Source organism: Amblyraja radiata, chromosome 12 (genome assembly GCF_010909765.2).
Source record: "Amblyraja radiata isolate CabotCenter1 chromosome 12, sAmbRad1.1.pri, whole genome shotgun sequence".
Lineage (NCBI taxonomy): Eukaryota > Metazoa > Chordata > Chondrichthyes > Rajiformes > Rajidae > Amblyraja > Amblyraja radiata.
The window spans coordinates 12,021,682-12,036,586 of NC_045967.1; the positions used below are offsets into that span (position 1 = coordinate 12,021,682).

At 48.3% G+C, this 14,905-nt stretch overlaps 1 protein-coding gene across 1 annotated transcript in view; it reads left to right on the top strand.

Annotated features, from left to right (window-relative positions):
* The window catches only part of LOC116978942 (mastermind-like protein 2), a 139,438-nt gene extending 128,013 nt beyond the window's left edge, over nt 1-11,425 (top strand). The window contains exons 4-5 of the mRNA XM_033030245.1: nt 6,209-6,317; nt 9,548-11,425. Of these exons, the coding sequence (XP_032886136.1) occupies nt 6,209-6,317; nt 9,548-10,578 (1,140 nt within the window). The 3' untranslated portion in view covers nt 10,579-11,425. The remainder of the gene's footprint in view (nt 1-6,208; nt 6,318-9,547) is intronic.
* Nucleotides 11,426-14,905: the final 3,480 nt, after the last annotated feature.

A 14,905-nucleotide genomic window follows, 5' to 3' on the forward strand; every position in this document is an offset into this window, starting at 1 on the left:
ATATGTGTAAGGATAGGAAAGGTCTAGAGAGATATGGGTCACATTTGGACAAATGGAACTAGGTTAGATGGGGCATCTTGGTTGGCATGAGTGAGTTGGGCCGAAGGGCCTGTTTCTCTGCTGTATGACTCTATAATTTGCCCCTGTACCTGACAGTTCTGAGGACAGGGTGCTCTGGTTGATGCAGCATGACAGGGGAAAGATCCTGACTTGGGTTTAAAATGCTCCATGATTGGATGTGTGGAATTTAAAGATGTACCCAGTTGCTGACTTGCCCTGTTGAGCCAGATTGAGGCAGGCGGGACGAGTTTAGTTTAGACGGGGCATCTCGGTCGGCATGGGTGAGTTGGGCCGAAGGGCCTGTTTCCGTGCCTTATTCATTGGCTTGGTCATTGCTTTATGTTGGGGGAGGGGGGAGGGATCGAGGAGTCCGTAGCTGATCATTGAAGTAAGCCCCTGAACAAAACAGAGACTCTTAAGTCTGGTAGGATGTGAACAATTAAGTCATGTGTTTTTATTTATTTAAGCGCATGGATTTCATTGATGTGTGACCGGATAGTGGGCTGTTCTGCTGCACATGGAACGGCAAATAAAAACATTAACACAAATCAAACGCCTGTGCATAGGATATAGCAGCGGATTTGCGCTAATTGCCCTCCCTCCCCCCCCACTTCATGTCTTGCTTTGAACTGCAGTTGGTTGCATGGATGAACTCATGTTTGTTAAGGCACAGGAGCTTTATGTGTGTCACAGGCGAAATGCAGGTGAACCAACAAGAGCCATCTTGTCAAGTTGTTTCTGGGACAGGATTCAGGAAATTCAGCCTGGCCATCGACAGACACTGGAATATAAACAAGCTCATTTTGGCATCTATGAAAGGCTTCGAACAGAAGAGCCTTGTACTACAAGCTTTCAAACACTTCCAAAACGTACAGCTGCGATTTGTAACATCCAACTCTCGTTAGCATTTTATTTCCCGAATTCCTGAAGAAAATTGGGAGTGTCCGTCTGGAGGCTGGAGCTGGGTGACTGGAAGATGGTGCAGAGCTCCGCAGGGTACTGGCTCTGCTAGGGAGTCCCAGCTAAAGGTGCGAGTGGGAGTAGTCTATGATTCCAAAGCTCCTCTTCAGCTGTGAGCAGCCTGTGGGACATTTCATATTGAAGGGTTCTACCCAATGCCTGCAGTTTAGTTTAGAGATACAGCGTGGAAACGAGCCCTTCGGCCCACTGGGTCCACGCTGACCTGCGATCACCCCCATACACTAGCACCATCCTACACACTAGGGACAATTCACAATTTTACCGGAAGCAATTAACCTACAAACCTGCACGTCTTTGGAGTGTGGGAGGAAATGAAAGCACCCGGAGAAAACCCACGTGGTCACAGGGAGAACGTACAAACTCTGTACAGACAGCACCCATGGTCAGGATCGAACCCGGGTCTCTGGCGCTGTAAGTCAGCAACTATCCCGCTGTAATAATAATAATAATGGATGGGATTTATATAGCGCCTTTCTAATACTCAAGGCGCTTTACATCGCATTATTCATTCACTCCTCAGTCACACTCGGTGGTGGTAACCTACTTCTGTAGCCACAGCTGCCCTGGGGCAGACTGATGGAAGCGTGGCTGCCATTCTGCGCCTACGGCCCCTCCGACCACCACCAATCACTCACACACATTCACACACATTCACACACAGGCAAAGGTGGGTGAAGTGTCTTGCCCAAGGACACAACGACAGTATGCACTCCAAGCGGGATTCGAACCGGCCACCTTCCGGTCGCCAGCCGAACACTTAGCCCGTCCTATCCATCTACCAGTCTAACACTTAGCCCATTGTGCCGTCTGTCGTCCCAATGCTGTGCCACTCAATAGAAGACACAGAATGCTGGAGTAACTCAGCAGGTCAGGTGTCATCTCTGGAGACAATGTTTTGGGTCGGGTCCCTCTTCAGAAGACGGTGTTTCCACGCATTTGCTGTTCTTATCCTTCTCGCTGGTAGGGTAGGTGCTGTCTAATGGGCCTGTCCCAGTTAGGCGATTTTTGCGGCAACTGCCACAACATTTTCAACATGTTGAAACATTTTCGGCGGCAGTGGCGACAATTTTTGCTGTCGTAGGTTGACGGAGGTGTTGTCGTAGGTTGTCGCCAGGTGTTGTAGGTGAATTCCATTCAAATTAGTCCCTGGCAGTCGCCTAAAGAGTCGCCTAAGTGGGACAGGCCATATTAGGGGGAATTTCTGTACAGACCAAGGATGCTGAACAAAGGGATATTTACACTGCGTTCATTCATCTGACGACATTTCTTGTACAGTTAAATTCAGATAATCCGGATCTGGCCCCCCGATATTTGGACAAGCAGATCTTCAGGGCTATTGGATATTACTCAAATAAATACCCCTGTGTACTTCAATGAACTTTTCAAAATGTCGCACTGTAGTATAACAAATGTTCCCGTGAACCTGGAGAGTTTAAAGGGAGTGTGGGAAACAGAGCTCCAGAGGATTAAACATTGTAGAACAGAAGTGCAGGATAAAAGGCCCCAGTAAGGTTAAGAGGAAGTTTGCTAACAAGAGCCCAGTGGGTTTCGACTGAGGGTGTAAAACGCAAAGTGCTGGAGTAACTCAGTGGGTCAGACAGCATCTCTGGAGGACATGGATAGGCCATATTTTGGGTCGGGACAATTAGAGTCATACAGCGTGGAAACAGGCCCTTCGGCCCAACTTGACCACAACGGCCAACATGTCCCAGCTACACTAGTCCCACCTGCCTGTGTTTGGCCCATATCCTCCCAAACCTGTCCTATCCATCTACCAGTCTAACTGTTTCATAAATGTTAGGATAGTCCCTGCCTCAACTACCTCCTCTGGCAGCTTGTTCCATAAACCCACCACCCTTTGTGTGAAAAAGTTACCCCTCCGATTCCTATTAAAACCTTTCCTCTTGTCTGTACGGAGTTTGAACATTGTCCGTGTCCACGTGGGTTTTCTCCAGGTGCTCCGGGTTTCTCCCACACTCCAAAGACGGCGTGGTTTGTAGGCTAATTGGCTTGGTATAATTGTAAATTGTCCCTAGTGTGTAGGATAGTGCTGCTGTGTGGGTGTCGCTGGTCAGCACGAGCTCGGTGGGCCGAAGGGCCTGTTTCTACGCTTTAACCCTAAACTAAACCAATTGTCCACAAGGATTCTCTCGAACTTCTGCAAATGCCCTACAAGAAGTAATGTGATGGGATGTATCTCAGCCTGGTGTGGCAACTACTCTGCTCTTGCCCACCTACAGAGAGTGGTGAACACGGCCTGGTGTAGGAACTGCAGATACTAGTTTACACCAAAGTTAGACACAAATGCTGGAGTAACTCAGTGGGACAGGCAACATCTCTGGAGAGAAGGAAAGGGTGGCATTTCGGGTTGAGACCCGCAACATCACCCATTCCTTCTCTCCAGAGATGCTGCCTGTCCCACTGAGATACTCCAGCATTTTGTGTGTCTCTCCACTCCCATCACTGGCTTGTCACTTCCTTCCATCCAGTCCATCTTCACAGTGCTTTGCATGGGGAAGGCTGGAAGTATATCATCAGGGATGCCTGCAACCCTGGCCATTCTTTTATACTGTGTTTTACCTTCTGGGCCAAGACACAGAAGAACAAAAGCTTAGACACCAGACGTACGTAAAGCTTCTTCCTCACTGCTACCTGAGCCGTGACCTCTTTCCCACCCCGTCCCGGAGGTACTGTCGCATTCACTGAAGGGCCTGTCTCACTTGGCCGTCATTTGCCCGCCATTTACGCGACCTCCAAAAATGTGGTCATCGCGTTGTGACGCACGGCTAGCGTGGAGACGCATGGGGGACGGGCGCATGGAGAGGCGTGGAGTTGCGCGCGGTATCGCGCGGCGCTCCAGGATTTCGTGCTGCAAGAAATCTCCGCGCGCCGCCGGCGTGGCGTATCGTACGCGGACGTACTGCGGTCGCACGCTGACGTCCTGACCTTTTACGTGGAGAGCGTGGTGACGCATGATTACGTCACCGTGCGTAACCATGCGCCGCCGCGCGCCGCCCACAAAGAGAAAATAATTGCGCCGTAAGCATCAATGCTTTCAGAGTAATGTCTTCAGAGTTACACCTTAATAAGTATTTTTGAAACATCCTTCGTTAAGGATGTTTCAAAAGTTAACATCCAGGTAAGGATTGCAGATTTTATATCCTAAAAGAACACTAGTAACCAAATCAGGTTTTTTTTAAATAACCACCAACAATTTTGCAAACACAATTAAAAAAAAGTTGGCAAACTAATTCTTAAGCTGGGTCCAAACCCTCAAACTGCTACATTGGAATACAAATTTGTGTTTGTTGGGAGTATTTATAAAGTTTTAAAGTAAATTAATTTTTCCAGCAAACAATAATGTTATCAATGTTTCACTTCACAAATTATGTCAATACGCTGACTAATTCTACTTGCAGAGCAGATCAAATATTTGAAGGCGCGTGATGATGCGCCCGACCGTCGCGCGTCAGTCACTACCAGCCTGTCACGTAAATGACGGCCAAGTGGGACTGGCCCTTAACTATTAGCTCTACATCATTTAGTCATTCTGTTCTATCACATTAGATTTATATTGTGCTTCACATTGAACTACAAGCTTTGCGCTATTCTGCTGCTTTTCTTGCATTGTTGTATCTATCGTTACAATGTTTACAGCATGAGCTTCATGCCAACAAGGAGTTTCATTGTACTCTGGTGTATATGACAAAAAACTAGTCTGAATCTGAATCTGAAGTTAAAAGGAGTGTAGGAAACAGAAACTAGTCAACCTAATGTGCAACCATTGGGATTCCCAAACAATCGTGGATCTATCGCAGTTTTTATTGTCACTAAAGGGCCTGTCCCACCAGCATGCGACTGCATGCGGCGAGCACGTCCAAACCAGAAGTGGGGGCCGCGCGGAGGTCGAGTGATCCCGTACGAGTTGACGTGAAGTTCGAGCGAAGTCCGCGGGAAGTTCGCGCTAGGCGTACGCCGTCAAGACGCTACGTACGCCGTCGAAACGCTGCGTACACCCGTCGAGGCGGTGCGTACGGCCCCAATGCGGCTGCGGGCCGGCAGGCCGTTGCTGCGCGGAATTTTTGAACAGTGTCAGTTTTTCGGAGCCCCGCGCGATGTCGGAACCAGCTCCGCACAACTCCATACGGCTCCGGCGATCGAAGTGGGACCGGCCCCGCGAGGCCGTACGGCTCAAGCGACCACGTTAGGTCGCGCTTGCCGCATGCAGTCGCATGCTCGTGGGACAGGCCCTTAACTTGTAAGTCTGTAATACCTAAAACGGTGTTATTTCATGGAGTATTTTGTTTAAGAAAGAACTGCAGATGCTGGAAAAATTGAAGGTAGACAAAAATGCTGGAGAAACTCAGCGGGTGAGGCAGCATCTATGGAGCGAAAGAATAGGTGACGTCTCGGGTCGGGACCCTTCTTCAGACTGGTGTATTTTGTACAGTTTTGGTCACCCTGCTATTGGAAGGAGATTGTTAAATTGGGAAGAGTGCAGAGAAGATTTACAAGAAATGATGCCAGGACTCGAGGGCCTGAGCTAACAGGGAGAGGTTGAGCAGGCTACGGTGGTATTCTTTGGAGTGCAGGAGGCTGAGGGGCGATCTTATAAGAGGTGAATAAAATCATGAGGTGAATAGATAGGGTGAATGCATAGAGTCTTTTACCCAGAGTAGTGGAATCATGAACCAAAGGACATAGGTTTAAGGTGAGAGATGAAAGATTTAATATGAACCTGAGGGACAACATTTTCACAACGAGGGTGATCTGTGTATGGAATGAGCTGCCAGAGGAGGTAGTTGAGGCAGGTACTATAAATGAATTAAAAAGACATTTGGACAGGTACAAGTGTAGGAAAGGGGGATATAGGCCAAACGTGGGCTGGTGGGGAATCTTGTTCGGCATGGGCAAGTTGTGCTTGCTCTGTGTAAGTGTATAACTCTGTGAGTCTATGTCAGCGGAGGGCATTTTCAAGCGGGTTGGTCCTTGTCCTCATCGATGTATGAGGAAATCAAGTTCCAATGATTTATCCATATTGTGATGAATGAATGTGTCTAAATAGTGAAGCGTTACATGATCAGAACTTTGCAGAGTATTATCTGTCACTGAAGCATTAATTAAAGTAACATTCCACCGCCCTTCTCTCCTCCTCCCCCCACACCAGGAAAAACAAAGACAACATGAGCAAATCAATGGCCACATGATCCGGGTGTCCCCTGAGTACAAGGAGCAGAGGAGTGTGTTTGGAGTTCCGCAATTAAATCATTTCCAAGGTAAGATGAAAGCGGGGGCAGAACAGAGGGGGGGTGTTTAACGAGGGCTTGTGCTTTACCTCTGTTGTTGCTGGGCCGTGGCGCAGCGGTAGAGTTGCGGCCCCACGGCACCAGAGACACGGGTGCTGTCTGTATGGAGTTTGTACATTCTTCCTGTGACCACGTGGGTTTTCTCTGGGTGCCTCGGTTTTAGGATTGCCGACTCTCACTCCCAAATAGGACAATAAGGGACTGATGGGGGACAAGGGACATTGAGGGGGAGGGGATAGGGACTGGACGAGACGGGGGGAGGGGGTTACAGAGACAAGGAGAGGGGGCCAGATGGGGAGGGGAGGTTGATGGGGAGGGGAGAGGACATTGAGGGGGAGGGGAGGGACATTGAGGGGGAGGGGAGGGACATTGAGGGGGAGGGGAGGGACATTGAGGGGGAGGGGGGGGACATTGAGGGGGAGGGGAGGGACATTGAGAGGGAGGGGAGGGACATTGAGGGGGAGGGGAGGGGGACTGGACGGGAGGGGGAGGGGAGGGGGACATTGAGGGGAGGGGAGGGGGACATTGAGGGGGAGGGGAGGGACATTGAGGGGGAGGGGGACTGGACGGGAGGGGGAGGGGAGGGGAGGTTGATGGGGAGGGGAGGGACATTGAGGGGAAGGGGGGGACATTGACGGGGAGGGGGACATTGAGGGGGTGGGGAGGGGGAGGGGAGGGACATTGAGGGGGAGGGGAGGGGGACTGGACGGGAGGGGAGGGGAGGTTGATGGGGAGGGGAGGGGGACATTGAGGGGGAGGGGACATTGAGGGGGAGGGGAGGGACATTGAGGGGGAGGGACATTGAGGGGGAGGGGAGGGGGACTGGACAGGAGGGGGTCACAAAGACGGGCAAAATATAGCGTGCAACTGATGTGCATAAGGGGATTGGGTGAAAGGTGAATCGCTCGTGTGTGGCGTCAACAGCACATGTAACACGCAACGAGTGATTCTCTGTCGAAAAGGCATAGGTGGCGTTTCTAGTCGAGACCCTTCTTCAGACTGAGAGTCAGGGGAGAGGGAACCTAGAGGAATGAAAAGGTTCGGAACAGCAGCGAGAGAGGGTGCTGCAGAACTCCAGGAACAGACCCTTCGGCCTTCAATGTCTGTGCCAACCATGAAGCCAAGACACGTGATCCACACGTGATCTGTATCCCTCCATTCCTTGCATATCCATGCGCCTTTCCAAAAGCCTCATAAACGCCTCTTAAACACATCTCAGACTCCACCACCATCCCCTGGAACCCACCCCTCCCTCTGTGTAAAAAATACATTCCCAACATCTTCCCCCCTCTCAGCTTCAAGTTATGCCCTCTAATGTTTGAGATGTTCTTCATGGAAAACAGATTCTGACTGCCCACACAATCAATGCCGATCATCATTTTCTGTGCCTATCAGATCGCCCCTCAACCTCTGGGGTTCCTGAGAAAACAATCCCAGTCCATCCAGCCTCTCCTTGAAGCTAGATCCCCCTAATCCAGGCATCATTCTGCTCAGCCTCCGCTGCTCCTTCTCCGAAGCCACTACATCTTCTGTAGAACTTGGATTTAATGTGGGATCAGGACAACAAAATGTGATGTGAAGAAAACATCTCAAAGTCCCAGCAGAGTGGGGCAGCACAGTGGGGCTGCTCCCTCACAGCGCCAGAGATGCCGGTTCGATCCTGACCTCGGGTGCTGTCTGTGTGGAGTTTGTACGTTCTCCCTGTAACTGGGTAGGTTTCTTTCGTGAGTTATTTCTCCCCACCCCCCCGCCTCTACTTTCAGTTTGAAGCAGGTTTCCGATCCTACATGTCACCTATTCTTTTTCTCCAGAGATGCTGCCTGACCCACTGAGTGTCTGCAGCATTATCTTTGGTACCTCTTTGGTATAAACCAGCATCAGCAGTGCCTTCCGACATAGTTTAGTTTATTGTCACATGTACCGAAGTACAGTGAAAAGCTTTTGCTGCCTGCTAACCAGTCAGCGGAAAGACAATACATGATTAACACATTTACACATGACACTACCTGTATTCTTTGCCCTATTCCACCCACTATCCGTGATCTCACCCCCTACCCCTCAATCTCCCGAGTTCCACGCCTGGATTTGTCACCTTATGATCCCCAATGTTGAAACGCTCCATCTGTATCCATGCTTTCCATCCCCCACACAAACTACCCACTCCAATTTTTCCCATCCCGTGTCACTTTGCCAGGAGCAAGGTCAGGTGAACTGGGAACGTTTGAAGGTGACCTGCTTATTCCGAGTCCCGATCTTGTTGAATGTTGGACTGGGGTTAAGCAGTGAAACGGTATCGTTCTGCTCATCTATCCTATGATCCCCGCAAATATCGCCGCCGGGTCATCATAATGTTGCTATTTGTGAAAAAAAGACACTCTTTAGTTTAAGGTAGACAAAAATGCTGGAGAAACTCAGCGGGTGAGTCAGCATCTATGGAGCGAAGGAAATAGGCAACGTTTCGGGCCAAAACCTTCTTCAGACATTTGTGAGGGTTGGGGGGGGGGGGGGGGGGGGGGGGGGGGGAGAAGAAAGGAAGAGGTGGAGCCAGTGGGCTGAGGGAGAGCTGAGAAGGGGAGGAGAAAGTAAGGACTTCCTGAAATTAGAGAAGTCAATGTTCATCCCGCTGGGGTGCAAACTGTCCACATCTTCTTCCCCCCCCCCCCCCTCCACCCTCACATCAGTCTGAAGAAGGGCTTCGACCCGAAACTTTGCCTATTTCCTTCGCTCCATAGATGCTGCCTCACCCGCTGAGTTTCTCCAGCACTTTTGTCTACCTTCGATGTTCCAGCACCTGCAGTTCCTTCTTAAACACTCTTTAGTTTAGTTTAGTTTTGAGATACAGCGCAGAAACAGGCCCTTCGGCCCACCAAGTCCATGCCGACCAGTGGTCATCTCGTACGCCAGCACTATCCTACACACTAGGGACAATTTACAATCTTTACAACCCGGAAAAAAACCCACGCAGTCATGGGAAGAAGTGAGGCAGCCACTGTGACTCTGAATCAGCTTAAAAGCAGGTTGCAAAGGCCTTCAGCACTCTCCTGCCCAGGTCCCTGATGTAAAGAGACATCAGCAGCTCTTATTGCTGCCCCAATGTACCTCCATTAAATCGCCTAATCTTTCAGTTACTTTATGTGCATGTCCCCACTTCTGGGCTTTGGTCCGCAAACAAGACTAATTTGTTTATGATTTGTTTTCAGCTGTGGTACAACCTTTGTCGACAAACTCTGTGCAGTCTTTGCCAACGCCACCTGCCCACTGCGGGATGCGGCTGAACCCCGGCCTTTTACAAGTGATACCCCAGAACAACCTTGGACCTGGGGTGGCGGCAGTGACCACCAGCCAGGCCGAGCGGACTATGGGGATGTATCCGAATAACGGCGGCAGTCAACAGAATGTCTACATCCCACCACCCGGCATCAACATGCCTCTGAGGCCAAGCCAGAGCGCTCTGGGAATGCGCTCGGCCAGCCAGGCCGTGCCAAGCCAGGCAATAATCCGGCAAAGGACAGCAATGCCAGGGTTCGCAGGCTCGGTACCAAACCCAGCCGTACCTCCCCAGCACGTCAGGCAATCCATCAACCAGGCAGGGGCCAGCATGCCCGTCCAGGGAATATCAACCCCCTTGGGCACGTCCAGCATGGCCCCTCAAATGTGGGCGCAGCAGCGGATTCAAGGAATGCAGAATCAGGCCAAAATGGACGGTGGCATGCAGCAGTTCTCGAATAACGGCTTGTTCCCCAAGCAAGCCATGCGGCCCAATCTGCCCGTGCATCCCTTTCCTCACCAGAGCATGGCACCGCCAAACCAGATAGCGCCGGGGGGGCAGATGAAGCCGCTGCAGCAGCTGAACCCGGGGCAGGCTGGACAAAGCATGGTCTCCATGAGCGGCTCGTCACCCAGACACAGTCAACAGAGGTTACCGTCAGCGGCCATGACCAGCATGAAAGCCGTGCCACAGGGGATCACCAGCCTGAGCCAGCCTCACCCGCTGCCCGGTCTCACTGCCGCCAGCTACGTGTCCAGTGCCCAGTCACCGGCCTCCTACAGCCGCATGAACCCCGCCACCGACGTGTCCACCTTTGACTTTCTCCAACACAACAACGGCAATGCCTTGGCGGCAGCGCGTAACGAGTCTGACTTCATAGAATCCATCATGAAGGGCGGCAGCAGTAACGACGACTGGATTAATGACTTAACGCTCGATGACTTTCTGGGGCAGCATTCCTAAAGCCTGCCTGGTCGGTGTGATTTATCTGACCTCCAGGCCCTTGTACATAGTGAGTGCCCATCTACACATCGTGGCAGTGGACTGAAGATTAATGAGCATGTGTGTAGGTGTGGTGACTGCAACCTTCCAGTTACTAGCAAGTACACATCGCTGGGTGTACCCAGTGTACTGACTGCAACACTGAGTTTTAAAGTGGCAATACATAAATTAATGTATTTCTTCAAAATATTCTGTAAATTATGTTTTCCTAATAAATATTGTATGTCAGGAAGGAGTAATTATACTTGGTTGGTTCATTTGTCAATAAAATACAGTATAGGCGAAATCATTGTTTTTTATATTAGCAAATTTGTTTATTTTTATTTGGTATAAAAAAATGCAGACTACATTGTTCAATTAGTAATACTATGTATTACAATGTTAAAATACAGGTTGTGTTATCGACATGACTTAGACAGTGCAGTCTTGTGTTGAACAGGTGACTTATCCCCGAGTTCAAGAATCTTCATTAACCATCAGTTCCATTTTGATTTCAGCAAGTTACCGCGGCGAGCAAACTGATGGAATGGCTGTCAATATGAAATTGCTTTCTTTGTAACCTGTCAGCTCGTGTTGATGGTCTGTACATTTTGTATGTGCATTCTACCAAGATGTTATGAATTTCATAATGTTTTTTTTTTTTTTGGCTGAAATATTTTCGTGATCTCATGTTTTATTCGTTATATGTATTTTCTTTCCTGCCTTGAATGTGTTTCTTTTATTTTTAATTTAATACCATCTTGGAGCACAAATAGTATGACAAGTTTTTGCTTCATTATCATAATAAACTTGCCTTGTGCCAAGACTGCATTATTAGTGATTGCCATACTTCCAGCATGAACTACAAGCGGCGTTTATAGCATGGTCGCTGGGTGATTCAACACTCGGGCTGCGGAATTTGAAGCTTTTCACGTCTGTTATAAAAACTGGAATCATTGCATAAGTTGTTCATAAGGTCATAAGTGATAGGAGTAGAATTAGGCCATTCGACCCATCGGTGATGGGTGGACACATTCGACTCCACCATTCAATCATGGCTGATCTATCTCTCCCTCCTGACCCTATTCTCCTGCTTTCTCCCCCGTAACCTCTGACACCTGTACTAATCAAGAATCTATCTATCTCTGCCTTAAAAATATCCACTGACTTGGCCTCCACAGCCTTCTGTGGCAATCATTGACTGAGGAAGGGTCTTGACCTGAAACTTCACCCATCCATGTTCTCCAGAGATGCTGGCTGACCTGCTGAGTTACTCCAGCCTATTGTGTCTTGTTTTTTTAATAAACCGGCATCTACAGTTCCTTGTCCCTCTCTTGGAGGATACGTATTTGTAAATTAATGAATATATTTTTATGAGGGTAAACTCAGTATTTCTGAATATTATGCATCAGATGGATGAATAGATTTTTGAGGAGAAGGAAAATGGGACCAGGTGGGATGGGAAAAATTAGGGATGGACAGTTTTGGTTTGGGCTGGGGGAAATAAATTGGGAGGGAACACATCAACAGTGCGGGTTGGAGGTTCTATGGGTGACAGACCGGAGTTCAGGAGATCGAGGGGTAGGGCAGGAGATTAGGGATGGTTGGAGGAATTGGTACAGTGTAGGGACTGGGGAAAGAATAAAGATAGACAATGCACTTAACTGGCAGGTATAGCTTGTCTAGCACTGCACTGGGTAGACCAGGTTTACTGGGAGTGTCCAACTTAAAATATCCCATGGAAAATGCAGTCAAGAGTCAAGGGGTCATATGTACTGACAACAGTATAATGAAACTCTTACTTGCAGCAGCATAACTGGCCTGTAAAACAATATACAGAGATAATATATAACAAACAGAAATACTGAAATAAATTAATAAACCCATTAATAGTGCAAATAAAAAGCCCAAAGTAGTTGGGTATTCGATGGATGCAATGGACCTGAGGGCATGTTTAGTTTAGAGATACAGCGTGGAAACAGGTCCTTCGACTCACCGAGTCCGGGCCGACCAGCGTTCACCCATACACAAGTTCTATCCTAAACACTTTACAGAAGCCAATCAATCTACAAATCTGCACGTCTTTGGAGTGTGGGAGGAAACCGGAGCTTCCGGAGGAAACCCACGCGGTCACAGGCAAAGATTCTATAGCAAGCAAGTCAGATCACTCGACAAAAAAGACGTCGTACGGTCATGGGCAGATCTGTAACCGGCTTCCGTCTCCGCACCAAAGATCCCGTAGCGGAGCAAATATAACTAGTGCGGAGACGGAAGCCGGTTACGGAAACATCCTCGTAAAAATAAAAGTTCTTTGGTAAAAATCTTCTCATTTTCAGAATTATAATTTATTAACACAAACTGTTCCCCTGCAACGTTGATTACACTGCGGGTCGGGTCGGGTTACTGAAATGGATGAAAAAAAGGCCCACGTTCCGCTCCGTTGCGTACTACACGTCAGCCCATTGCATTTAGAAGGAGTGGTCCATAGGATCTTTGGTCACGGGGAGAACGTACAAACTCCGCACAGACAGCAGCAGTAGTCAAGACCGAATCCAGGTCTCTGGCGCTGTGAGGCAGCAACTCTATGGCTGTGCTGCCGTGCCACCCTGTTTCTGTGCTACGGGACAGTATCACTACAAATGTATCACAGTAGCGTTTTCTCTCATTGTAATCTGTGCTCACTAGAGTGAAGAAAGGAGGAGAACATTGTCACTTTGGAAATGGCTTTGAGAGCATCACAAGCAGAGTCTTCAGCCCATCAAGCCTGCTTTTATTAAAAGAGATATTTACTCATTCACAGGAAGTGGATACCGCTGATGGAGGTGGCATTTATTGCCATCTATTTCATTTGAGTTGAGCAGGCAGAAACATATCAACAATAGCGGAGAGCCTGGAGTTATATCTAAGGCTACAAAAATTGTCAGATTCCCATTCTGAAGAGCAATCGAGAAGAAGACAAATCTCTGTAACAGGTAATTTCATACGTTGTTATATTAAAAATAAATCCAAATTTAAATTCCTCAATTATAATGGTGTGATTGGAACTCTTGACTGAATATTATGGGTCTAGTAACTTAACCAATGGGCTAACACAATTCTGAGAAATCCATTACTTAACAAGTTAGTGGTTGATTTTATATTGTGTCCCAGTTTTGTGGTAATAGAGTCATAGATTGATACAACGTGGAAACAGGCCCTTCGGCCCAACTCGCCCACACCAGCTAACATGTCCCAGCTACACAAGTTCCAACTGGCTGCATTTGGTCCATATCCCTCCCAACCTGTCCTATCCATGCACCTGTCTAACTGTTTCTTAAACGTTGGATAGTCCCAGCCTCAACTACCTCCTCTGGCAGCTTGTTCCATACACACACCACCCTTTGTGTGAAAAAGTTACCCTTCAGATTCCTACTAATTATTTTCCCCTTCACCTTGAACCCATGTTCTCGATTCCCCTACTCTGGGCAAGAGATTCTGTGCATCTACCCGATTTATTCCTCTTATGATTTTATACACCTCAATAAGATCACCACTCATTCTGCTGCGCTGCAAGGAATAGAGACCCAGCCTACTCAACCTCTCCCCATAGCTCACACCCTCTAGTCCTGGCAACATCCTCGTAAATTTTCTCTTAACCCTTTCAAGCTTGACAATATCTTTTCTATAACGTGGTGCCCAGAACTGAACACAATACTCTAAATACTGTTTCGCCAATGTCTTATACAACTGCAACATGACCTCCCAACTTCTATACACAGAATGTAGTTTCATTCATCTTATTTGGAGAGAATGACGATCTGAATGAGGGGATGGCTACAACGGGCCTTTATGGCCAACTGCACTGGGACTGTAAAATGGCGTCATAGTCTGGTGACTGTTGCATATGCACTCAGTGGACTGTTTCTATGCATGGGGTACTTAATCAGGGGTGTCTTTATGCAATAATCTCACTGAGCTATATGCAAAAATATATTTCACTGTACCTTGCTACATGTTTCAATAAAAGAACCATTGAACCATTAATATTTACATCCTAAGGATGTAAATGCTGGTACTATCACAATGTTTAAGAAACATTTAGACAGGTCCAGGGATAGGATAGGGTTAGGTTCAGAGGGATGTGGGCCAAACACAGGCAGGTGGGACTAGAATAGATGGGACATGTTGGTCAGCGTGGGTAAGTTGGGCCATAGGGCCTTTTACCACACTGTATGATTCTATGTTCTTTTCTGTGGTAATCTTGATTGCAAAATGGAGGCTGTGCAGATGAGCATGGCCTGTCAACTGTCTGCCTTCTGTCCCAGTTCTT